The sequence below is a fragment of the Homarus americanus genome, unplaced genomic scaffold, assembly GCF_018991925.1.
Source record: "Homarus americanus isolate GMGI-L3 unplaced genomic scaffold, GMGI_Hamer_2.0 scaffold33500, whole genome shotgun sequence".
NCBI classification, from domain to species: Eukaryota; Metazoa; Arthropoda; class Malacostraca; order Decapoda; family Nephropidae; genus Homarus; species Homarus americanus.
This window is the reverse complement of record NW_024725170.1, coordinates 734,696-760,000: the sequence shown is the minus strand read 5'-3', so window position 1 is coordinate 760,000 and position 25,305 is coordinate 734,696. Positions and strand designations below refer to the sequence as shown.

Below are 25,305 nucleotides of genomic sequence, written 5' to 3'. Positions count from 1 at the left end.
TGATGTATGGAATGGATGTGTAGATGGTGTGTGGATGATGTCTGGATGTAATATGGACGATGCGTGGGTGACTATGATAAAGTCACATAACAGGTTAATATAATGAACTTACCAAAAACAAGACCATAAGAATCTATTCAATTATCAGTATATCAGTTCATCTCTTTATGCATCTATCGGTTACCTTATCTGCTAGTTTATCAGTTTATCAAATTACAAGATCTTATCGTCCCCCTGTACCCTTATCTGCCTATAACATATCACTGTTATCACAATGTATAATCCCACTATTTTAATTATAGGTGGAGATGGCCTGATTAAAAGTGTTATAATTACCATGATTACCGGAAATATTATGACAATATTTCTTATAATTGTCATGATAATACTACATAATTACTATCACCATCATCAGAAAGAAAGAAAGACAAGAATACCAGCTTGAAGAAAACGATGGTGGCAGCTTATCCTTGGCACTTCACATTAACTTTCATAACATACCATTAAAGATTGATGCTTACAGAGACCAACCGATGGCAACATTATCCATCTCCCCCCTCCCCATCACCTTCGGCTGTAGGCTACTTTTAAATTCATTGTCCTCATTCACCTTCTAGAGAACCTATTTTACTCATCTTCATTTGGGATACTCAAATTTTTTTCTGACTCATTTTCAACTGGTCTGATTTTTTATTCATATTCTATTCATTTTCACCTCAGCTATAAATACTTCTACTCATCTTTCTCAATCACCTGCATCTGGACCACAATCTTACTCACATTCCTCCCTCGCCTTCCCCTGTCCTTTATTAAGATTCCTTTATTCACATTTCTTCATTTTCCTTCATCTCTTGGGATTTAATATACGTCCATCTCTTTTGTTTATTTTTATCATGTCATTTTATTTTCCTTGGTTAAGGCTTTTACCTGAACCTTTTTCCAATATTCTTACACCATTTTAATTGACCTGCGTCGTCACTCGGGTGTGTGTGTGTGTGTGTGTGTGTGTGTGCGTGCGCGCGCGCCAGGGTATTTTGTAAACATAATAACTTGAGCAAACTGTTAAGGAATTCGATGCAACTTGACATGTAAATTTAACCCAACAAGATCTGAATTGAGTTCTCTATAACCACTATTTTCCCTCAGTAATACAATTTTTTTTTTTTTTTTTGGTGGGGGGGAGGGAGGAAATTTTGGTCCGTTTTGTCAACTCCTTCAGTCTATTTCTTCATCGTGCCTTTCATCTATATTATTGCTTTAACAGTACTTTTATTTTCTATTTTCCCGTTTATCTGTTTTCTTTTATACAGTTAAATTTGATTTGTTATTCTATTTTACATTTTCTAAATATTTATTCACCTATATTTCCTCTCTTTGTTCTCTACTTCACAATAACATTCCTCTTTCTAATTCCCTTTTATGCTCTATCATTATCTTTTTTTATATCGTCTTATTCACTAATTCCCATATCAACATTCTTCTCTTACTGTTATTCTTCTTTTTTTTAATGTTAGTTTCTTTTTCCATGCCCCTTTCTGTACTATTCACCTCCTCTTCTCTGTAACCTTTTTTTGTCACAATCGTCCCTTTCTGTGTTTCTTCATTACTCAACTTTATCCAATCATCATTCATCTTTCTCTCCCTCATATGTACTTATTCACATTCATGTGTTTTTCTTTTATTTTCCCCCATTCCCTTCTTCATAGCCTTTTATTCACCTTCACCCAATCATATTCTGCCATGTTCGCCTCGCAAACAAAGGTTCCTGCAGGAGACCATTCCATCATTCCCCCCAGCCAGCCGTTGCACAAGCCAAAGTCGCTCCCCGCTGCCGTTTACCTTTAATATTTGTATTGAGTTAACAGCATGTAAATTCCCCCAGAGTCGTGAGCCAGAGCACAGGTTGGCGTCGCTCCACTCGTTACCAAACAAAGCTGACGGCTGCTCTTGCCAACGACCAGCGTGGGTTTTGTTAGGGAGAGGGAAACTTCTTACTAGCAACGATAAGAGCCGTGTAAAGTTTCTACAGTATGATGTGTCAGGTTTATCTTGCTGGCAACGAAAGATATTTTGAACATTCTCTTCCTGTGGAATAGAAAAGACTTTGTTTGGGGCCCCTTTGCCTGCGACTGTATAATACAGAGTTATAAGACCACACACACACACACACACACACACACACACACACACACACACATACACAGCGGGTCTAAGGGTGAGTACAGACTAGTCTGTACTCACCCCTGAAGATGTGAATTACACGAAAGCGCTTGGGAATGTGGTTATCAGCATCTCACGCGCACCTACAGTGATTTACTTGCATATATATATATATATATATATATATATATATATATATATATATATATATATATATATATATATATATATATATATATAAATAAATTATCTTGTAAGTAAATCAACTCCATTGTCAGTGATACTAACGACCAAATTGGCTTGTTAGTTTCGCATACTAACTACACAAAATGCCTCTTAATTTCTTGTGGTTGTGATGAAATATTTTCCCAGATTTCACTTCTAAATAACAAAGAGACTTGTCAGTTTTCCTCGCTAACGACCAGAAAGATTGTTAGTTTATTTTGCCAGAGATGAAAGAGTCAGTCTTAATAAATTATCCTCATAAAGGGAGATGACGTACATTTCTTTCGATGGTGACACACACACACCTTGGAAGTAACGTTATTCATCTCTATTTCAACTTATGTTTCCTTAATTAACAGCTCCAGGTAGCACCAGTACAGACACGTATCCATAGCTCCAGGTAGCACATATGGACCCACACCTGCACGTAGCACCAATACATACACTCATACATAACCAACAGCGCTGGTTGACATGGCAAATTAACCCTCCCTGATTATAATACATATTTAATATTTTCCACCAACCCAATAACATGGACACACAACGAGCCACGAGCGTAATTTACACTTAATCCACCCGACTGTGCACTGACAAGGTAAATTGGTCAGCCGCAGTTATCATATGCATCAATTTGTCCGAACAAATCACCAACAAGGAAAAAACGGCAACCAAGGTTATAAAGTTATAAATTCCCCGGAAACAAGAGAAGGGGAAAAAACGGAGGAAAATAAATGGCCCGGGAGTGGTTGTGGTGCAACCAGTCGATAAAAAGCTGCTAATGCCACACGTCATTTAGTGTGTAGATCAACATTATAAAACAAGCAGGTTTTCACGGGCCGCCGCCATCATCACCAGCAGAAGGGTACAGCCTCCCGTTTCCATGGTTACTCACCAACTCATTGAGGCCACACAAAAAAATTTAACACGCCGATTTAAATCCTGGGAAATTTAGCGTTTTATGTGCCATATTACCGATATTACCGATGGCTTTTTCTTTATTTTCCCCCCAGCTAAAACCGTGAACTGATTATTATTTGTTTCAGGCTGACGACAACCATAGTCAGCGCCGCCACTACCACTGACCAAGAGAGAGACCACCACTACTACTACTACTACTACTACCACCACTACTACTACTACCACTACTACTACTACCACCTTCAAGCCAACACTCACCTCAAGCTAACTCATGGCCATAATTCATAAACGTGGCACAATGAAACACAATTAAAGTCTAATTACCAAGACACTAACGACCGCGAGGGAAAGTTTTTACAGATGATTACGATTGTTGACAGTAAGTGCAGTAGCAGCTCCCAGACAAACATTAAACACAGACGAAAGAAATTAACGGTAATAAAATAATAATAATAATAATTAAAATAAAAACTTAAATAATGAATAAACAAATAATAAGATAAAGATAACTCGAAAATACAGAAAAAATACAAGTTAAAGAAAACCTAAAAATTACATTATTATTTTATGCCACACCATACATACTCTGGCTTCCCCCCCCCCACCACCATCACTACCCATTGTCACTATCCCACCATCAATCTGCACTCACGACACACACTTCCACCACCATTCATTACTACAACTATCTGCCTTTAAACCAATACCACAACGCCACCACCACCAAACACCTCTTCTGTCTACATCATAAATCCTTCTACCACAACCACCACCACCACTACCCCTTTACCACCACCATACCCCCGCTACCACTCTACCACTACCCCTCTACTACCACCGCTATCCCTCTACCACCACCGCTACCCCTCTACCACCATCGCTACCCCTTCTACCGCCACCACTACCCCCTCTACCGCCACCACCCCTCTACCACCAACACTAACCCGTAGTCTACCACCACCACCGCCCTCTCCACCGCCCTCTTCATCACAAAGCCACCAGGGAAAAAGACTGGAGCAAATCTGCGACACGTCACCAGAGGCAATATCGCCTACTTACACAACAGCTTATTGAATTTTTGCAATGTAATTTTCTTTTTGATGGCACTTGTTCTATTCCAATTGCGATAGATGAGAGCCTCACTCAATTTCAGATTCATTTAAACTGACGGCGCCCTCGAGTGAAGCACCACGACCATATTGGTGTGTGGATGGTCCTAGAGAGGGAGCAGTCATATGTGCTGTCTTTTGCTGCCTTCACCATTAAATGCTGCCGCCTCTCACTGTGGCACTTGTTGTAGCCTCTCACTGTGGCACTTGTTGTAGCCTCTCACTGTGGCACTTGTTGTAGCCTCTCACTGTGGCACTTGTTGTAGCCTCTCACTGTGGCACTTGTTGTAGCCTCTCTCTGTGGCACTTGTTGTAGCCTCTCACTGTGGCACTTGTTGTAGCCTCTCTCTGTGGCACTTGTTTGTTGTAGCACTGTAGCACTGTGGCACTTGTTGTAGCCTCTCTCTGTGGCACTCTCTCTGTGGCACTGTAGTTGTAGCCTCTCACTGTGGCACTTGTTGTAGCCTCTCTCTGTGGCACTTGTTGTAGCCTCTCACTGTGGCACTTGCTGTAGCCTTTCTCTGTGGCACTTGTTGTAGCCTCTCCCTGTGGCACTTGTTGTACTTCTCACTGTGGCACTTGTTGCGCCCTCTTCATTGTGCCAGTTGTTGAGCGCCTGGATGTGGCACTTGTTGCGTCCCTCACGGTGGCACTTGTTACTCCTCCACTGAGGCTCTTACTGTACTTCACATAGTGGCACTTACTAACCCTTGTAATGTGCCTTTCTCTATGGCACTTATTTTAAATCTCATAGTGGCACTTACTGCACTTTTCTCTGTTACTCTTAGAATTATTTACGCCGGAGTAACTCTTTCTGAACACACTCTAGAATCGGTGTCGAACAAGTATGGGACAAGAGCTGTTCTTATTGGGGACATGATTTACTTGGCTACATAAAGGACATAATAAACACACAAATAACAAAGCCACGGTTTTAATTCGGTTCTTTATGAGAAAAAAATTATCACGTACTGTAACTCGATGCTGAAATATGTTTAACTTTGATTACTTCTCAAGGTTTAAAAATTAAGCATCATGAAATAGTACAATCGCCACAGTACGATATTCTGTTGATAAAAAAGCTAAAAAGAACTACGTTATATTAATATGCGACCTTTAAGCTCTTATTCCGATTTGTTGTTGTAATTATTGACCTGACATACTAGCTCCTACATGATGTATACAATCATTGCCGTTCACAATGTTTGGACACAATGCATTATTTCATACTAATAATTGATATTTTGATAATACCACTTAAGAATAACGTTAAACAATTTCAACAGGTAGCCAGTAATCACACGTTGTTTAAACTGTTATCTTACTTTTTCAATTATTTGACTAATGTTTTGGTGTGCGAATGGGTGTGTTTAGCGTCTACAAATTTGTGTGTGTATGAGGAACTGCCATGTGTATACAGGTACTTGTGTGTGTGTGTGTGTGTGTGTGTGTGTGTGTGTGTGTGTGTGCGCGCGCGCGCGCTAAACTGACTAAAGTTAAAATTTGATCCTATAAACGGCTCATGTTATGTAAATATTCATAGTGGACACGAACATAACACCCAACCCATCTATCTCCCCAGGCGGTCCTCAGTCAGACACACGTTGTGGCCATATAATAAAACCTTTTTATTATTATTATAACGTGAAGGACATAAGCTCATTACGTTAGGATTTGCTCCGTTTCATTGGGGACGTCGTGTACTATCAGTCACTAATATGATTATTGACACAATAATTAGTTCAAAATATCGCCCTTTACTGAGATACTGTATAAACAAACTCAAACATGCAGATACCCACCTATACGAGTATATACATACAATGACGCATGCATAAACAAAACATGTATACAAATACATCCATACACATATAGGATGTACAGTATATACATTGACTGGAATACATATATATTTTCCCATAGTCATACATATCCATAAGCACATAGACTTAGGCACACATGTAAAAAATATGGCTGGGCATCGGCAGTGTACAGTAAATCCATGGTACACTGACCTGTCATCACGAGACTATGGAGAAGACTAACTTATGAGCCACCTTAAGTGTTTGAATGGACACGTTACTGTCTACCTTCTTGTCTTACATAAATACCTCCCGCAAGCTTTAGTGGCCACAGGTGTTATACAAACAGAGGAGGACTTACAATAGACGGTCCATTAGAGCCAACAATACACAAAGTCAACGATGATGAACAGAATTAACACTGATGCACGAAAAACTTTCTTCTCCTTAATGCCGTGACTTTGTAGAAGTTTCTAGAATAAACTTACGACAGGTTAACTGGTATATGCTTTACGATATAATGTGTGAGTGGTTACGTTACTGTCTTTACCTTGCTCTATATGCCAACAAAATAACTATTACCAGCCTACTGGCTTCCGTGGTGACCGCTGTTTTGTTAATAGATGTACCAACAGCGTTGAGGGTTGTATTATAGGCCTGTGTAATAGCGTACCACGGTCCCCAGTACTTCTCACCGCTGATGGTTGCAGTAGTGGCCTGTACCGCACATACCTGAGCCGGTAGGTAAGTTATGCAGCGGTGGCTAACTAGAAAGGGCCGTGGGGTGAGGGGGGAAGGACGAGGGTAAACACTTGTCGACATTTTTGTCTGGAACTGGGGAAACTGCACAAGCACTTGGGGTTTAGAAATATTTCCACTGTAGTCTTTTCAGCCCCCAAACCTCACCTTTTTCTATCCCCCCACATTTTTTTTACTGTGGAGAGAGTTGCCCTTCTATTGAATTTGTATTGAATTTTGTCTCGCCTTTTACTTCCATTGAATTGGGTTTCACAAAACTTTGGACACTCCACCTTAAATGCGCGAGCATTGGCATGTGAGATTTCTTTAGAGTTTACGATAGGACAAAAAAAAATAGACAATGTGATTTATTTTCCAAGGAATGTTCTTTTCTCTCTCTCTCTCTCTCTTTTGACTTTTCACATCGCCAATTCTTTTCCACGATACAAATACATCGAGTTTCTATGACAGTAAATGTGTAGTCTTTCTCTGTGCTGGAAATGAGACACAGCCGTAGTTGAAAGAGTAATTGGAGGAAGTTTGGGAGGCCTTTTTTTTCCAGCTTTCTTTTCTGTTCCATCAATTGGTTTTATACGAGTGTAGTTTTTTTTGGCTCATTATTTATTCGGCTTCATCTAAATGGAAAGCTGTTAACTTCCTGGAAATTTTATGTAGATTTAGCAAACAGTGAACATGTATTTCTGGCGTTCGAGCTTCTGTATATATGTGTGTGTGTGTGTGTGTGTGTGTGTGTAGGCAGGGTGAAACTATGGGCAATTTTTTTTTATACCATTTGCCTTGTCTACCCAGCAGTAATTGTGAACCTGGATGTTTATCGATTTGCTGATTGTATTCCGGGGTAATAGTTCGCCAGTGCAGTTGGCGAGTTGTCCGGTCTTCTTGGACTATTCCTTGACACTGGGTAATGCAGCTCGTTTACTTAAGGTGTGGTTGTTGTGTTGGCGACAGCTTCTACACCTTAAACAAATTCACGCCTAGGTGGCCCTTGGGTCGGCCATCCTCGTTACACTTGGGGCAACTGTTATTTATTTATTATTTTATATTATGTATGTGTGTGTGTGTATGTGTGTGTGTGTATGTGTGCGTGATAGTAATACTAATTATAATATATACTAATTTAAAACCTTAAGATTGAATTCGTCCTCTCCCACCTATCATGGCACCCCTATCATGGTATCCAGTAATGGCACCTCGATCATGGTAACCAGTAATGGCACCCCGATCATGGCACCCTCATAAGAACATAAGGAGTCTGCAATAGGCCGGTTGGCCTGTGCATGGCAGCTCCTGTCAAGAGTTACTACCACTCTCTATCATCCATGAATCTATCCAGCCTCCTTTTAAAACTTCATGGTACCCTCCTCAAGGCACCCTCATCATGGTACCCAAGTCATGAAGTAGAACTGTAATAAGTCATTCATCAAGTCGTAATAATAATCACTAACTTGTGTATTCTCCCGTAAATCACTATATAAAAAGTTTGGCTATATTAAGTGTCAACGAGGAGTGACAGAGACTAACCATACACGTGAAGCTCCAACCTGTGACGTGTGTGTGTGTGTATTTACCTGACTGATACAACTTATAATCTGAATTTGTTTTATTTATTTTTTTACTGTGTATAAGATGATGTTAAATAGAACTGCATGTATAATGTATAATAATAGTGTGTAATAAATTGGTGTAGTGTTTGTGTTCTGTTATGTTAAAATCTACACCTTTAACTCCTACTTCCTGTTGTTTTGGATGGTATTCGAAGCTAGGAAATTATTTAGAGATATTGAAAAAAAAAAAATCTGATATCGTAACAAAAATATTATTCCTACTTTTAAGAGACAAGATTCTCGCCGACGTAATATAGAAGTTAATTTATTTGTTGATATTTATCTCGTTAATCCGTTCTTTTACCCCCCCACTTCCTTTCACCCTCTCCCATTTCCTTACTTAACCTCTCTTCACCTACTCCTACTTAGCCTATCCCCCTTCCCTTACTTCCACTACCCTTCCCCAGTCCCTCTAGTCCCACTCACCCCCATCTGTCACCCTCCATCTGCCTCTCTTCTCACCCCCCCATCTGCCTCTCCCTTCTCACCCCCATCTGCCTCTCCCCTTCTCACCCCCCATCTGCTCTCCCCTTCTCACCCCCCCATCTGCATCTCTCCCCTTCTCACCCTCCCATCTGCCTCTCCTTCTCACCCCCCATCTGCCTCTCCTTCTCACCCCCCATCTGCCTCTCCCTTCTCACCCCCCATCTGCCTCTCCCCTTCTCACCCCCCCCATCTGCCTCTCCCCTTCTCCACCCTCCCATCTGCCTCTCCCCTTCTCACCCCCCCATCTGCCTCTCCCCTTCTCACCCCCATCTGCCTCTCCCCTTCTCCTCCCATCTGCCTCTCCCCTTCTCCCTCATTCCTTCTATACACTACACAGCCAACTCTACTCGGGTCGTGATGGATGGGGGTAATAACTTTTACAATACACGTTCCCACTTTCTCTTGCTTTTCCCTGTTTCCCTCTTCTCTACTACTCCATGCTCTGCTCTTTCCCCCTCCTCCTACTCCTTCCTTTCCTCCCTAACTGACTGACTTGCCTTCCACCTTGCCCTGTCATCTTCCCTGCCACCTATTTCCCTCATTCTCTCTCTCTCTCTCTCTCTCTCTCTCTCTCTCTCTCTCTCTCTCTCTCTCTCTCCAGCCTCTTTATAGCCTTCCTTCCCTCCCTACCTCTCTCTTTTTTATTCTCCTTTCTTCCCTTACCTTATACTTTTCATTTATTTCCTCTTTCCTGCTCAATTTTTCCTGTTTTTTTTTCTCTCCCCCTCTCACACTTCCCTCATCCATTCCATCTCTCTGCCTATTTGACCATTTTCCCCTCTCAAACTTCTCTTCATCCTTTCCATATCTCCCTCTCCCTTTTCTTGACCTTCTCTCCCTGCCCCACACCTCCTCCCTCTCCCTCGGTTTCTCCATCTTTATTTGTGTTCACAGATGAAACAACAAGGGCAGGTACTCCGCTGATTAGCCGGCCCAGCCACTGCCAGCACTGTGTATCCGGCCCCGTGCTTTTATCCTCTTTTTTTCTTCTTTTTCCCCCTCTCTCTCTCTTCCGTTTCTCTTATTCTACTCTTTCGTCCTCCTCCTCCTCCTCCCCCCTTTTCACGGCCGCCTGACTTTTTTTTCAATTTCCTTTAGTTTGTTTTTATTGTTATTATTCAAAGTCTCGTTAATCTGTGTTTTTATGTGTGTGTTTTGTTTTTTTTTATTATTTTTGTAGTGTGTGTGTGTGTGTGTGTGTGTGTGTGTGTGTGTGTGTGAAAAAATGTTGCATTTCAGAAGACGTAAACAAGTAATACCACCTTATTTACTTCTTCACCTTTCACTCACTTTGCTACTGCTTCTCTGTTTTTGTACCTCCTACCATCTTTATTTCCCTCTCGTCCTCCTCCTTTTCATCTCTTTCTCCCTCTTTCACTCTCTCCTCCCTTCTTCACTCTCTCTCTCTCCTCATCTTTCACCTCCTGCTATTCAGACATTCCTGAATGGGCAATTTTCATCTCTAACAGGGTCTCTCGATCTCAGGGTCTCTGGGGTCAGGTGGGTGGGGGTCTGGTGGGGTGGGTGGGTGGGTAGGTGGGGTGTGGTGGGGTCAGGGGTGGGTGGGTGGGGTGGGGTCAGGTGGGGTGGGGTCGGGTGGGGTGGGTCGGGTGGGGTGGGGTGGGAAGCAGTTGTGTCAAAGGTTGGCCCCGCCGCCGCCGCTCTTAGGACCAACTTGACCCAGGATGATGGCTTTAGTTTTATGGTTTATGGCGGGATACTTGTGTCTCCCTGTCCGTCTCTTCCTCCGCGCTGGGGTCTATTGGTCATCGATTCGAGACGTACGTGTGTGTGTGTGTGTGTGTGTGTGTGTGTTCGCGCGTGCTTAACATTACCAATATCAACCACCCTATTTACTGTACCCTTGTCCACCACATTTAATATTCCTCCGCGGGGTGAACCAATAATTACCAGCAGTGGCGTGGGTCACATCTCATCATCTGAGGTGAATGTGAATGGAGGTGTTTTGTACTTCACCCTATGAATGGAGATCAAATTGCGTGATGCATCTCCATATATCTTGGTCGTGGGTGACAGCCGCGTCGCTTCTGCCCAACAGTTTTGGTATTGCCTCGAAATGCAGATGTTGTGAGCGACGATTTGCATAGTGATCCTGTTTTTTTTAACCGCCCTCCTCCTCCCCGGTGGGTGTGTGATGCTCGAGGTACACGCTGCCGCCATGCCACTTTAACGATCTAAATTAATTATATATATATATATATATATATATATATATATATATATATATATATATATATATATATATATATATATATATATATATATATATATATATATATATATATATATATATATTATTTTTTTTATTATTATTATTTTTTTTAGGGGGGTGGAATTCTTGTATTTTTGTTGGTTATGTCAGGTCATCACTATCCCCGCATCACCCGCCCCTCATCATCAGCCCTCATCACCCCCCCATCACCCCGAGTTAACATCCTTGTGGCTGGGTAAAGTGTACATTGATCATGTTGCCATGTAACAATTATTATACATTATTGGCATATGCTATTTTCATTATTATTATGATTAATACTAGTAGCTATTAATATTGTCATTAATAACAAATCTAATGGTATTAGTTATTATTAGTCATCAATATAATAATTTTTATTTTTCATTACTACTAGTATTAGCAGTTATTATATTAAGAACAATCATCCTAACAAAACTATATCGTGACATTAGCTCCTTGGGTACGGGGTTCCCTGTGAGGTGAATAAACTTGTCTGGTGTTAGCTAAATAAATTATTAGAAGCGGAGTCCCCGCAGTGAAGGGGTTAGTGGTGATGGTCTACTAAAACGGGGACACACACACACACGGCAGGTCTTACCTGTGACTCACCAGACGACGAGTGTCAATACCGCTGTGTGACGTGATAACGTTTTTATGGGACATAATTGTTTTAATGCCAGGTAGAGATGAGGTGTTAACCCTGTGATCATAAACACCACATCTGTTATCACCTGACTGATATATATTACATAATAATCTCGCTGAATACTTGTGTTCAACACCTATATGTGTTTTGGGGACGTTATCATATGGATATTTTATCGTGATCACTTTTAATATCATACTGGATATTTACGAAAAAAATAGTTATGCAGATAAAACACCGACGTGTTATCCAGACTTGTGTCAACTCCAGTCTCATTTTACCCCGTTAGTAACCACAAACTGTCCCAGTCTACTCTAGGAGGAAATCTGTGTCAGTATAGTAGAAGGTTGTTTGTATGGGAGTTAAACAAAGAATGGTTAGCTTAAAAAATATTATGATATTGGCCTCCCTGTACTGTACCTCCCCTGACAGTTAAAGTGAACACACCTGCCCATGTCGCGGGCCTCCCTCTGACAGGTGTATGTATGGTGGTGAGAATACAGTATATTATTAACATCAATCCTGAAACCTGTAGGTGTCAAATAGTAACGTAATCTTCCCTTGTAATAGTGTACATAGATATTATTGCCTAGTGTAACGTCATCAGCGACCTGGGTTTGTCCAACACTACGTGGTAACTTAATCTTCTAAAATTAATTCCTTAAAAACACGTTTCAATTTTTATCTGATATAAAAACGTCATTGAAATCAGATCTGTAACCTATGAGCGTCAATTAGAAACGACCTTTTTCTTTCCTTTGGGAGTTGTCAGGCAAGAGTCACATATTATTATCAAGACCTAAGGTTCATTCGGTACAAATAAACGAGACCGCTTCTGCCATTGTTGGGTGTCTAAGCTGTTAATTCTGTTACTGTTGAAAATTCTTTGTCAGGCAGGTACAGTTATCACACAGCTGGGGGTCCTCGCTGTCCTTTGTGATATGTTTTGGTTATTGCTGCTTCATACACCCATCATTCTCCTCTCCTCCTCTCGCTAACTCTCTCTCATTTTTGTTTTGTTTTGCCTTTTGGTTTTGGTTTTCTTTTCCTCCTTCATTCATGAATCATCTCTCTCTCTCCTTTTACCGTTTAATCCCTGTTTTTAATCATCTTTCGAACTTATTTTCTCTCCTCTCCTTTAGACCCTCTTTTCTTCTTCCCTGTGTCTACCTCCCTCCCCCCCCCTTCTTATATCTACTCAGCTACTTAATCTCTCTTTACCCCTCCTCTTCCCCTATTCCCTTATCTATTTAACTCTCATTCCTCTTCCTTTCCTCCGTTTCCTCTTCTGCTAACGACTACTTTCCCATCCCCCCTCTCATTCTCCTGCGGTTATCTTTATTTACCTATCCCCTTCCTATTTACGTTCACAGTCATTCTCTTCTCTCTTCGTCACTCCTCTACTCCCCCTTCTTTTTCTTCCTTTTCCTCTTTAGTCTCTTCCCTTGCCTCCTTCCGCTCCTATTCCTTCCCCTTCTCCCTCCTTCCTCTCCTTTCCCTTACCCCGTCCTGACACTCCTCTCTCCTCTCCCTTACCCCTCGCCCCCTCCTCCTCTCCACGGTGAGGGATTGGAGGGGGGAGGGGAAGGGGGTGTTGGTATCTGCGCCACACAGACCAAGCACCTCACGCCTGAGCGGCCACAGCGACGCTCGGCCCCATAGGAGTGTGTCCGTGCGGAAAATAATTAGGATGGCCAGCGTGTAATATCTTGTTGTGCTCCGGGGGCTTCTTTATGACCGGGCCGAGATGTTTATCACTGGTGAGAACATTGTCCTAACATCCACTACCACCATCGGGGAGTGAGGGTAGTAGGGTGAGGGGATGGTGCAGAGTTGGAGACGAGGGGAGTGAGGGTAGTTTGACATCCACCATAAGAGCGGGTTGGAGGAAGGGAGAAGCAAACGGCTCAGTTCTCGTATTGAGAGACCTGGGAGGGAGGGAGAGGGGGCAGTTGGTAGTGGAGTGCCAGCCTGTGGAGTAAGTAGCGTGTTTATCATCCACCACGAGGAAAAATAGAGGGAATGTTGGAGATTTAGGGAGTTTGGTAGGTACGAACTCACGGAGTGTATGGGAGGGAGGTACAGAACTACTCCAGTGTAAAAAGATGAGGAGAATCGGAATAAAGAGGAGCTGGGAAATATTCGTTTAGAAAGGTGAGGAGGAATGCTAGAGAATGTAGGAGGCAGAGGGAAAGTAAGGAACCAGGTGACATGAATCAGTCGAGTGAGTGAGAGTTGCAAGAGACGCGTGAGGTTTAAGATGGAAGGTGAAACTATAGGAATATTTCATGATAGAGAAACGATGATAAAGTGGAATGGAATAAAGAGGGGAGGGAGAGGGAAAAGATAAGTATAGTTGTTCACTTAGCTAGTAGGATGAAGAATGACCTTAGCTAGTAGGATGAAGAACGACTTAACTAGTATAGGATGAAAATCTACTTAGCTAGTAGGATGAAGAACGACTTAGATAGTATAGGATGAAGAACGACCTTAGCTAGTAGAATGAAGAACGACCTTAGCTTGTAGGATGAAGAACGACCTTAGCTTGTAGGATGAAGAACGACCTTAGCTTGTAGGATGAAGAACGACCTTAGCTTGTAGGATGAAGAACGACCTTAGCTTGTAGGATGAAGAACGACCTTAGCTTGTAGGATGAAGAACGACCTTAGCTTGTAGGATGAAGAACGACCTTAGCTTGTAGGATGAAGAACGACCTTAGCTTGTAGGATGAAGAACGACCTTAGCTAGTATATGATGAAGAACGACCTTAGCTAGGATGAAGAATGACTTAGCTAGTATAGGATGAAGAATGACCTTAGCTAGTTGGATGAAGAACGACCTTAGCTAGTAGGATGAAGGATATATTGGAGGGGTTGTAGTAGGGGAGAGAGAGAGAGAGAGAGAGAGAGAGAGAGAGAGAGAGAGAGAGAGAGAGAGAGAGAGAGAGAGAGAGAGAGAGAGTGTGTGTTAGAATGCAAATCAGGAAGTAGAGTGGTGTATTGAAGTAAGCTGTCTGTTATTAATCATAAGTAAACAAGGGAGGGAGGAGGTTGTATAGATGAAAGACATATGGACAACGGGGAGACATTGCTTCGTATTCATCGTGAAGAGGGTGAGTGGGATAATATTGTGAGTGGGAGAGAAGGAGAGTGGGATAATATTGTGAGTGGGAGAGAAGATGGATTGTGTGAGGGTATAAGTGAAGGAGTCGGAGAGTGGAGGAGGTAGAGGAGGGGAGGAGGTAGAGGAGGGGAGGAGGAGGAGGGGAAGGAGAAGGAGGAGGAGGAGAACGAGGGGAGAGGAAGAGGAGGAGTAGGAGCGTCTTAATTATCTACAAGGAAGGAAGGAAGGAAGGAAGAAAGGAAGGAAGATAAATTGGGTTTATCCTTAAGGTTTGGGAATCAACTTGTACCTACACCACCAACACTCCTCTGTTAGCAAGCTTTCACTGAATCATCCCCCTCCCTCCCCCCCAACCATCCCCTGTTTTCTCCCTAGTCTAAGTCGAGGCAATACTCTCTATGCTGCTGTTGTGGACAAATGGAAGACTCTGTACCTGCTCGTGTACCTAAAACAACACTAAAGTCTTTTTGGGGGGTTAGAATGACGACCATTTCCCACGTAGCGTTTGACAGACTACAAAACCTGTCTACCTTCTTTCCTATCCAGTTAATGCTAGTCGACATTCTGTTATCATTCCTCTCAGTGTTAGACTTTGTGTTTCTGTTTGTTCACTCTTGATAACTTAGCCAAAAAAAGAGAGACAAAACTACATATATATGCACTGTACTGTGTGGTGCAGCTCTTGTGTTTGTGTTAAGTGTTTGTTGTGTTGCCTCTGCTTAATATATTACTTTGTTTGTCTTGGCTGATTCTACGTGCGCACATCTTCAAGGTCTCCTAATATTCAAGATCAGAAGAAGACTGAGACAAAAAAAAAAGTGAGAAAATTAGAAAATGAGAAGAAAAGACACGAGAAAAAACAAAATAAAAAACTAGAGGACAAGAAAAACAATAATACAAAGAAAGAGGACAAAGGAGAAGAGGGAAAACCTAACAGGAAAACGAGAAAAAAAATCGTAGTGGACACTTTTAAAGCATGCCAGTGAATAGGTCGGTGGGTATGTGGGGTGAAGACGCGGTGAAGTTACTACTGACTGGAGATGCCATTAGTTGGGGGGGTGGGGGGATGGGTCTGAGGGAGAGGCACGGCAACAACCTTCTTAAGCGTTCGATGCTCTCCTGGGGGTAAGAAGTGTTGAAAAGTATACAAGTCTCACTACCAAACTATTTTATTTGATTTTTTTTTGGGTGGGGGTGTTTGGCGGATTAAAATCAATACATGTGTGATTGATGAAAGCTTTCTTGTGCGTTCAAAAGCGTTGGTTGATTGATTTGATGGCGAGAACAAAAATGTCCTTGACAATGATATAGTAACAACAATAGCTGACATGAAAAAAAAAAAAAAGATGAGGCAGGAATAGTGACGAGAGGAGTAGCAGGAGTAAACATGTGTGGCCGTGATGCGAGAAACAGCACGGGCGATAGTAGCGACCGAGTAATTATATAGTAATAGCATATGTAGCGAAATAGCATCAAAGGGAACAGCAACGGTACAAGCAGCTACAACAATAACAACAGTAAGGACAACAAAGGCAGCAACAGTACAAGTAGCTACAACATCATCAACAGTTAGGACAACAAAGGCAGCAACAGTACAAGTAGCTACATCATCATCAACAGTAAGGACAGTAAAGGCAGCAACAGTACAAGTAGCTACATCATCATCAACAGTTAGGACAACAAAGGCAGCAACAGTACAAGTAGCTACATCATCATCAACAGTAAGGACAACAAAGGCAGCAACAGTACAAGTAGCTACAACATCATCAACAGTTAGGACAACAAAGGCAGCAACAGTACAAGTAGCTACACTCATCAACAGTAAGGACAGTAAAGGCAGCAACAGCAAGGGCTACATCATCATCAACAGTTAGGACAACAAAGGCAGCAACAGTACAAGTAGCTACATCATCATCAACAGTAAGGACAGTAAAGGCAGCAACAGTACAAGTAGCTACATCATCATCAACAGTAAGGACAGCAAAGGCAGCAACAGTACAAGTAGCTACATCATCATCAACAGTAAGGACAGTAAAGGCAGCAACAGTACAAGTAGCTACATCATCATCAACAGTAAGGACAGCAAAGGCAGCAACAGTACAAGTTGCTACAACATCATCAACAGTAAGGACAGTAAAGGCAGCAACAGTACAAGTAGCTACATCATCATCAACAGTAAGGACAGCAAAGGCAGCAACAGTACAAGTAGCTACAACATCATCAACAGTAAGGACAACAAAGGCAGCAACAGTACAAGTTGCTACAACATCATCAACAGTTAGGACAGTAAAGGCAGCAACAGTACAAGTAGCTACAACATCATCAACAGTAAGGACAGCAAAGGCAGCAACAGTACAAGTAGCTACAACATCATCAACAGTAAGGACAGTAAAGGCAGCAACAGTACAAGTAGCTACAACATCATCAACAGTAAGGACAGCAAAGGCAGCAAGCAGTACAGTAGCTAAGTACCTACAACATCATCAACAGTAAGGACAGCAAAGGCAGCAACAGTACAAGTAGCTACAACATCATCAACAGTAAGGACAGCAAAGGCAGCAACAGTACAAGTAGCTACAACATCATCAACAGTAAGGACAGCAAAGGCAGCAACAGTACAAGTAGCTACAACATCATCAACAGTAAGGACAGCAAAGGCAGCAACAGTACAAGTAGCTACAACATCATCAACAGTAAGGACAGCAAAGGCAGCAACAGTACAAGTAGCTACAACATCATCAACAGTAAGGACAGCAAAGGCAGCAACAGTACAAGTAGCTACAACATCATCAACAGTAAGGACAGCAAAGGCAGCAACAGTACAAGTAGCTACAACATCATCAACAGTAAGGACAGTAAAGGCAGCAACAGTACAAGTAGCTACAACATCATCAACAGTAAGGACAGCAAAGGCAGCAACAGTACAAGTAGCTACAACATCATCAACAGTAAGGACAGCAAAGGCAGCAACAGTACAAGTAGCTACATCATCATCAACAGTAAGGACAGCAAAGGCAGCAACAGTACAAGTAGCTACAACATCATCAACAGTAAGGACAGCAAAGGCAGCAACAGTACAAGTAGCTACAACATCATCAACAGTAAGGACAGTAAAGGCAGCAACAGTACAAGTAGCTACAACAACATCAACAGTTAGGACAGTAAAGGCAGCAACAGTACAAGTAGCTACAACAACATCAACAGTTAGGACAGTAAAGGCAGCAACAGCATCAAGGAACAACTGCAGGACCGCCATCCACCTGCAGGAATGGCAGTAGCAACAGCAGCAACAGGAACAGCGGGTCCTCCGCAGCCTTCCTGAGTCTGGTATTGAATTTCCCTGATTGCCGCCCCGCCACCAACTTGGCCGGGGAGTTGGGGGCCTCCGCCATTCCAACTATAATTCCCAGATCTGCTGCGGGTTGCTGGGGGAGGGGTACGGCTTCCCAGGAGCGAGCAACGTGCAGGAACCCCACCAAGAACCCCCATAAACCTCTCATTAACTCTCCTAATACAAACCCACAAAGCCCTAACAAGAACCCCTCTTAAGACCTTCAAAAGGAACTTGTCTCAAGATTTACTCGGAAACATCTTCAATATTGCTATGGCTTCACCTGTGCGCTGTCTTCAATATACCTGTTTGGAAGCTTTTGGAAATCGCTTGAAAATCTGTTCAACTTATCCAAATGCAAATTAGGAACCCATGGAAAGATTTCTCCTGAAACTTAAAAAAAAAAAAAAAAAAGATGACGCTACAAGACAATCCCACAACCACTTGCCAAAACTCCACCTAATCCTTTTGTAGAATTGATTACAGACTTCGTAAATCATTAGAATAGCATTAAAACCTCCTCGGCATCCAGCATCAATGTCTGAGAGGCAAACCTGCTATTACTTTGGCTTTAGATTTCAAGTTATTCTCTATTTAAACCTTTCTAGATCTATTCCTGTAACTCCTTCAAAACCTCCTCAGGAATACCTTAAGGACCTTACCGGAGCCTCTTGAAAACCTCCTCAAGAACTCCTTCAAAAACTTGGTGTTGAAGCGTCAAGAAACTGTGAGTTGTGGGTGGTGGCGGGTTTGTCTAAGTGGAGAGCGGTGAAACTTACTTACGTTTGACTCGAGACTAAGTTGAAGGCGGAGGGGAAGGAGAGGGTAGGAGGAGGAGGAGGAGGAGGAGGAGGAGGTGGAGAGGGGAGGAAGGAAGGAGGAGGGGGAACGACTAATTAAGGTCACATTGTTACATCAAACTTTGACAGTCGTGTTGGTGGACAATGACCGAGGGCTCCCACCTAACAATAAAAATATCCACACACCCACACCCACGCCCACACGCCCATCACAACCGCAACACCTCCATTCCAAATTCACAAATCTATTTTCCCCGAATAACCATCTAATCCCAGAAATAATTTGGCCCCAAAAGTGTTGTGTAAGTCAGCGAGGCGGCATGTGTGAGTGTGTGCAAGGGGCTGCGTCCTGCTGATAGGGCCAGCCAGAATAGAGAGGGAGGGGGAGGAGGGGTAAGGGGGGAATATGGGGAGAATGAAGGGAGTAAAGGGAGTAGAGACAGGCGAGGGAGGAAAGAGTAATGGGAATGGATAGGAAAGGAAGGAGAGGAGAGGGGAGGGAAAGGAAGAGGAAAGGGGTTAGAGAGAGGTTCAGGAAGAAACAGTAAAGGGATGGGGAGGTAAGGTAGAAGAGAGGGGATTTGAAAGGGATGAGGGAGGATTTGAGGTGTGGGGGAAAAGTGAGGGTTGATGGATAGAAAGAAAAGGGTAATGGGAAGGGGGCAAATGAGGGAAAAGAGAGGGGTAAGTAGATAAGGATTGGATAATAGTGAAAATGGATAATGAGGGGGTAGAGAGGAGGTAGAGATGTGGAAGAGAAAAGTTAAAAGACGTAGGAGGTGGAATACGATGGAATAAAGAGAAGCGGAGAGATAAATGAGGAACAAGTGAAGAGAAAATGGAGAAACATAAACATGACGTGAATAAAAAAAAGAGAAGGGGAGATAAGAAGATAATGGGACAAATGGAACGGAGGAAGCAAGCTTAGATGAGGGGAGGGTTGGGGGAATGAGGAGGGAAGAGGAAATACGCCTCCCTATAGGCCCAGAGACTCTTACAATAGTGAAATAATGCCTTACTTAACCCATTAGGATTGTCTAAGTGCATAATAATAATAATAATAATAATAATAATAATAATAATAATAAAAATAATAATAATAATAATAATAATAATAATAATAATAATAATAATAATAATAATAATAATAAATTATGCAAAATTCTCATTCTCGAAAATCGTGTAGTTCTCAGCGAGTCGATTAATCTCGCTATGAAATTGAATGCGACTAAAAAACCAATTTATTTAAAGTCAAGTAATGAGAAACATACCTTATTTTTTCTCTCTGGTCAAAGCACTGTCCAGTAATGTCGAGTTGACCTCAGAATGCGCATTAGAAGAAACAATACGCACCTCGATACAGAACTGTGACTTTTTTCCCCACTGTTTTTTTCCCTTTAAGATAATATTAAACATTTCAAGTCCGGTATAGGAAAATATTTGTATGTTTATCTTTGGTACGGGAGTCGGGCGTAAAATGCGTACTACAAGTCGCGATACGCTGCCCCAATTAAGAGGGTTTTTTCTCACCTTGGTATCTAATAGCGGCGCCTCTCAGCTCAGCACTTATTATACAACATGACCCACTAACTCCCACACACTGCAATAAGCATCAGCCACCCAACTTAACTAATTAAATTCCCCCCACCACTACTCTCACAAGAGCCTTCTGAAACCGGTCGACTGTGGCGGGTCTCTAGTTCACGTTGGCAGTGGCGGGTCTCTACTTCACGTTGGCAGTGGTGGGTCTCTAGTTCATGATGGCAGTGGCGGGTCTCTAGTTCATGATGGCAGTGGTGGGTCTCTAGTTCATGATGGCAGTGGCGGGTCTCTAGTTCATGATGGCAGTGGCGGGTCTCTAGTTCATGATGGCAATGGTGGGTCTCTAGTTCTAGTTCATGATGGCAGTGGCGGGTCTCTAGTTCATGTTGGCAGTGGTGGGTCTCTACTTCGTTGGCAGTGGTGGGTCTCTAGTTCTGATGGCAGTGGCGGGTCTCTAGTTCATGTTGGCAGTGGCGGGTCTCTACTTCACGTTGTGGGTGGGTCTCTAGTTCATGATGGTGGCGGTCTCTAGTTCATGTTGGCGTGGCGGGTCTCTAGTTCGTTGGCAGTGGCGGGTCTCTAGTTCGTTGGCGGGTCTCTAGTTCATGTTGGCAATGGTGGGTCTCTCATGATGGCAGTGGTCTCTAGTTCGTTGGCAGTGGCGGGTCTCTAGTTCATGCTTGGCAATGGTGGGTCTCTAGTTCATGATGGCAGTGGCGGGTCTCTAGTTCACGTTGGCAGTGGCGGGTCTCTAGTTCTTATCAACTTTACTGTTATGGGTTTCCTTAACGTTCAGAACGTGCTTGAGTGTTTTTGTCTGTATCTATGGGAGGTGTGTGTGTGTGTGTGTGTGTGTGTGTGTGTGTGTGTGCGCGCGCGCCGTGTGTGTAGCATGATTTTGTATATATACATGCATGTGTGTGCCCATTTGCATGTATATGTGCACGCGCGCGTGTGAAGGTATATGTATGTGTGTGTTGGTGTGGTTGTGTGTGGGGTAATGAAGGGTTGTTGAGGAGGGCCTTAAGAGTGGTGGGCTGTCACCAGCACCAGGCTGCCGCTCTCCTCCTCAAGGGCTTCATCTTCTCCTGGCCTTGTCGTGGGGACCCGCAGCTTGTTGTTGAGTGGCTTGTCATATTCGTGTGTCTTTTATTTGGGTTTCTTCCTTCTCCTCTCTCCGTGTTTATTGTCTTTCCTTTGTACTTTATTCTTTCTCTTCTCTCCGTGTTTTCTCCCTCCTCGTTGTTTGTTTGGGTGTGTGTATAAGTGAGTCCGTTTGCATCTGGTTTATTTTACTATTTTGATCTTAATCCCTACCCCCCCCCCCGCCCCCTACCCTCCACTATTTCAGCTGAGGCATTACATCAGAACTAGTCAATAACACCGCTTGATTTCCTTATCTACGTACAGCTGAATTTTCTAAAGATATCACAAAAATAATAAAAGTGTTATTGGATTCTAAAAAGCAGTATTATTTTATTGTATTTATTTTTTATTTCCATGACTGCTATTTTTATTATGTATTTGGAATTTTCCCTGAAATGAGTGCGCTTGTCGGTGTTTACATCGTGAGGTGATAGTCGCTGTCTGGTGCACGTTGAGTATTATAGATCGTGGGAGTATTTTTTTTAATTGAGTTAATAACTTAAGTTTGGTTATGAAGATAGATTTACAAACACACATACATGAGAACACACACACACACACACACACACACACACACACACACACACACACACACACACACACACACACACACACACACACACACACACACACACACACACACACACACCACGTATATGTTCAGAATTTTCTCCCTCCTCTACCGAGTCATCTACGTGGAATTTTTGGCAGTCTCTTTGTCCGGGTGTAGTGTAAACAATGGTCCAAAATCCAGCATAAAGTGCACCTCTTGGTTGGACCCTAACGAGGTGAATTGACGCCCCCAAAGCCGCCCAGCTCACGCCCTCTTTCATATAATCTGAAAACGTGGAGGCGAAAAAATAAACATGGATGGTTTTGATTAGTGTGTTTGTGTGTGTGTGTGTGTGTGTGTGTGTGTGTGTGTGTGTTTATGTGTGTGTGTCCGTGCGTGTGCGTTTACTCTAATGAAACACAACAATGCCCCCAGGTAAATATTTCCTGCATAATTTTTTCTCTCCTTGCAATTATTGTATAACCAACCTGTGTTTTGGTCCTCACCTGTGTAATTAAACAGGCTGACAACAGGTGTACACTATTATTACCTGAGTTTTGAGGACGTGTCTGTCACCAGTAGTGGATTTATATTTAGCAACAACTAATTCCCGTTTTTTATGGACGCTTCCACCACGGTGTTGTCTATTTTGTCTTTTCGTTTGTCTATTTGTTCTACCGTCTGTCTGCCTGTCTTTCCGTTTATCTTCTGTCTTTTTGCCAGTTTGCGTGTTCGTTGGTTTGTGTGTATGTTTCAGTCTTTCTGTCTTGTCTTTCAAATTGTCAGTCTGTTTCATGGTCATTTCGTCTATCTGTCTGTCTCTCTCAGCCTGCCTCTTTCTTTTCATCTGTCTGTCTGTCTCCCTCTACGTGTCTCCATGTCTGTCTATCTGTCTCTGTTTAATACTTCCCATATACGTTCTCACATTTAATTAAATTTCAAAGACGCTTCTAAGAACTTATTTTGACACAGGATTTGTTAATATTCTTGCTCAATGTGTACAGTTCTGTTGGCTTACTTAATAACTCTCTGAAAAAAATCAATAAACATTTTTGGAGGCACTCAGATTGAAGACAAAAGTGCACTTGATGTGTAGTCTCTCTCTCTCTCTCTCTCTCTCTCTCTCTCTCTCTCTCTCTCTCTCTCTCTCTCTCCCTCAAGTGGTGGTCGCTGCCGTACTTTCAACGCTAGAAGATGTGTGGGGTGAGGTTGGGTTACAGCATGAGGTGAGGTTGGGTTACAGCGTGAGGCGAGGTTGGGTAGGAGTGTGGGGTGAGGCTGAGTTAGAGTATGTGGTGAGGTTTGGTTAGTGTGTGAGGTGAGGTTCTGTTAGTATGTGTGGTGAGGTTTAGTGTATGGTGAGGCTGGGTTAGTGCGTGGGGTGAGGTTGGGTTAGTGTATGGGGTGAGGTTGAGCTAGTGTGTGTGTGTGGTGAGGTTGAGCTAGTGTGTGTGTGTGTGGTGAGGTTGATTTACTGGTATATGAAGCTGTAGCCAAAGTCATAAGCGGGAGTTCGAACTCATGCATATGCAGCTCATAAATATGCAAAACTCATTCTTAATAAATTAAATATCCTTTTCATATTTAGAGCACGCCAGACACTCACGCATGAGGGGGGCGCGCACACACGCGCACACACACACACACACGCAAAAACCCTCATCTAGCAACACTCATCCACTCACGTCCCCTCCTCTCACTCACTCACTCACTCACCCACCCACCCACCCACCCACCCACTCGTGGGCGTGAGAGTGGCAGCAGGCGGGGGCGGAGGAGTCAGGGAGATGGACTGCGTGGCAACAAGTCAGAGTCATTGCTGTTGTGTGTGAGGCCGGGGAGAAAAACGGGTGTTGTCAGGGAGGGGGGAGTTGACACTCTCCCTGCCAAAGTTTGCCCACTAGTGCTGTGAGGGCAGTCCTTCCTTCCCTCCCCTGTTGCTTTTCCTCCCTTCCCATTCCACCCACTCTCTCCCCCCCCCCCTTCACTCCTGTTACCCTCTTCCTCTCTTCCCGCTCCTTCTCGATCTCCTCCCCAACTCTGGCTTCGACTATGAGCATTTACCCCATTTCAGCCTCCCGTTCCTCCTCTCCCACCCATGCATTCTTCCCCTTCCTACCCCTGCCCCCATCCCTCCCTGCCTTCCTCTCTTCTCACCTCCTATCTCCGTTCTCTCTCTTCCCATCTTCACCTTCCCTTCCCCACACGATTTCATCTCTCGTCCTGGCCACTGCTGACCCGGTGTTCATCATGTGGTCGTCTGGCTGGTACTGGGGTCGTCAGCAGTGGCTTCTGTTTGCTTCACTTCCCTCATTTTGGTCCTGCGACACATATTCGTTTTTGTGTTGTCTTTTATTTGTGGAGTGTTTTGTCACTGTTGTTACCTGCGGCGTGCTGTTCTAGTTTTCTTTTTCTTCCGTGTTCTTGTTGTTGTCTTTGGCCTTCCAATCGGATTTTTTGTTTGTCTTCTCTCGACTTCTGACTTTTATATTTTTCTTCTGAATTTTGTTGATATTCCTTTTCTCTCCTCGTGCCACTGTTGTCCTTGTTTGTCATCTGAATTTCCTCGTGAAATTTCTCGGCGTCTTTGTTAAGTTTGCCTTCCTGTCTATTTGTCCATTTTACTACCTCACCCGAGTCTCTCATCATAATCAACAGTTGCTTATTTACGCCACTACTGCTGGGCGGTGTGACCGCTGCCTTCACCATCACTACTGCTGGGCGGTGTGACCGCTGCCTTCACCATCACGACTGCTGGGCGGTGTGACAGCTGCCTTCACCATCACTACTGCTGGGCGGTGTGATAGCTGCCCTCATCACTACTCCTGGGCGGTGTGACAGCTG

The 25,305-nt window shown here is 43.1% G+C and overlaps 1 protein-coding gene across 1 annotated transcript in view; it reads left to right on the top strand.

The window, feature by feature from the left end:
* The window catches only part of LOC121864757 (stress protein DDR48-like), a 27,006-nt gene extending 8,760 nt beyond the window's left edge, over positions 1-18,246 (top strand). Inside the window, exon 2 of the mRNA XM_042363924.1 lies at positions 17,580-18,246. Within this exon, the coding sequence (XP_042219858.1) occupies positions 17,580-18,246 (667 nt within the window). The remainder of the gene's footprint in view (positions 1-17,579) is intronic.
* Positions 18,247-25,305: the final 7,059 nt, after the last annotated feature.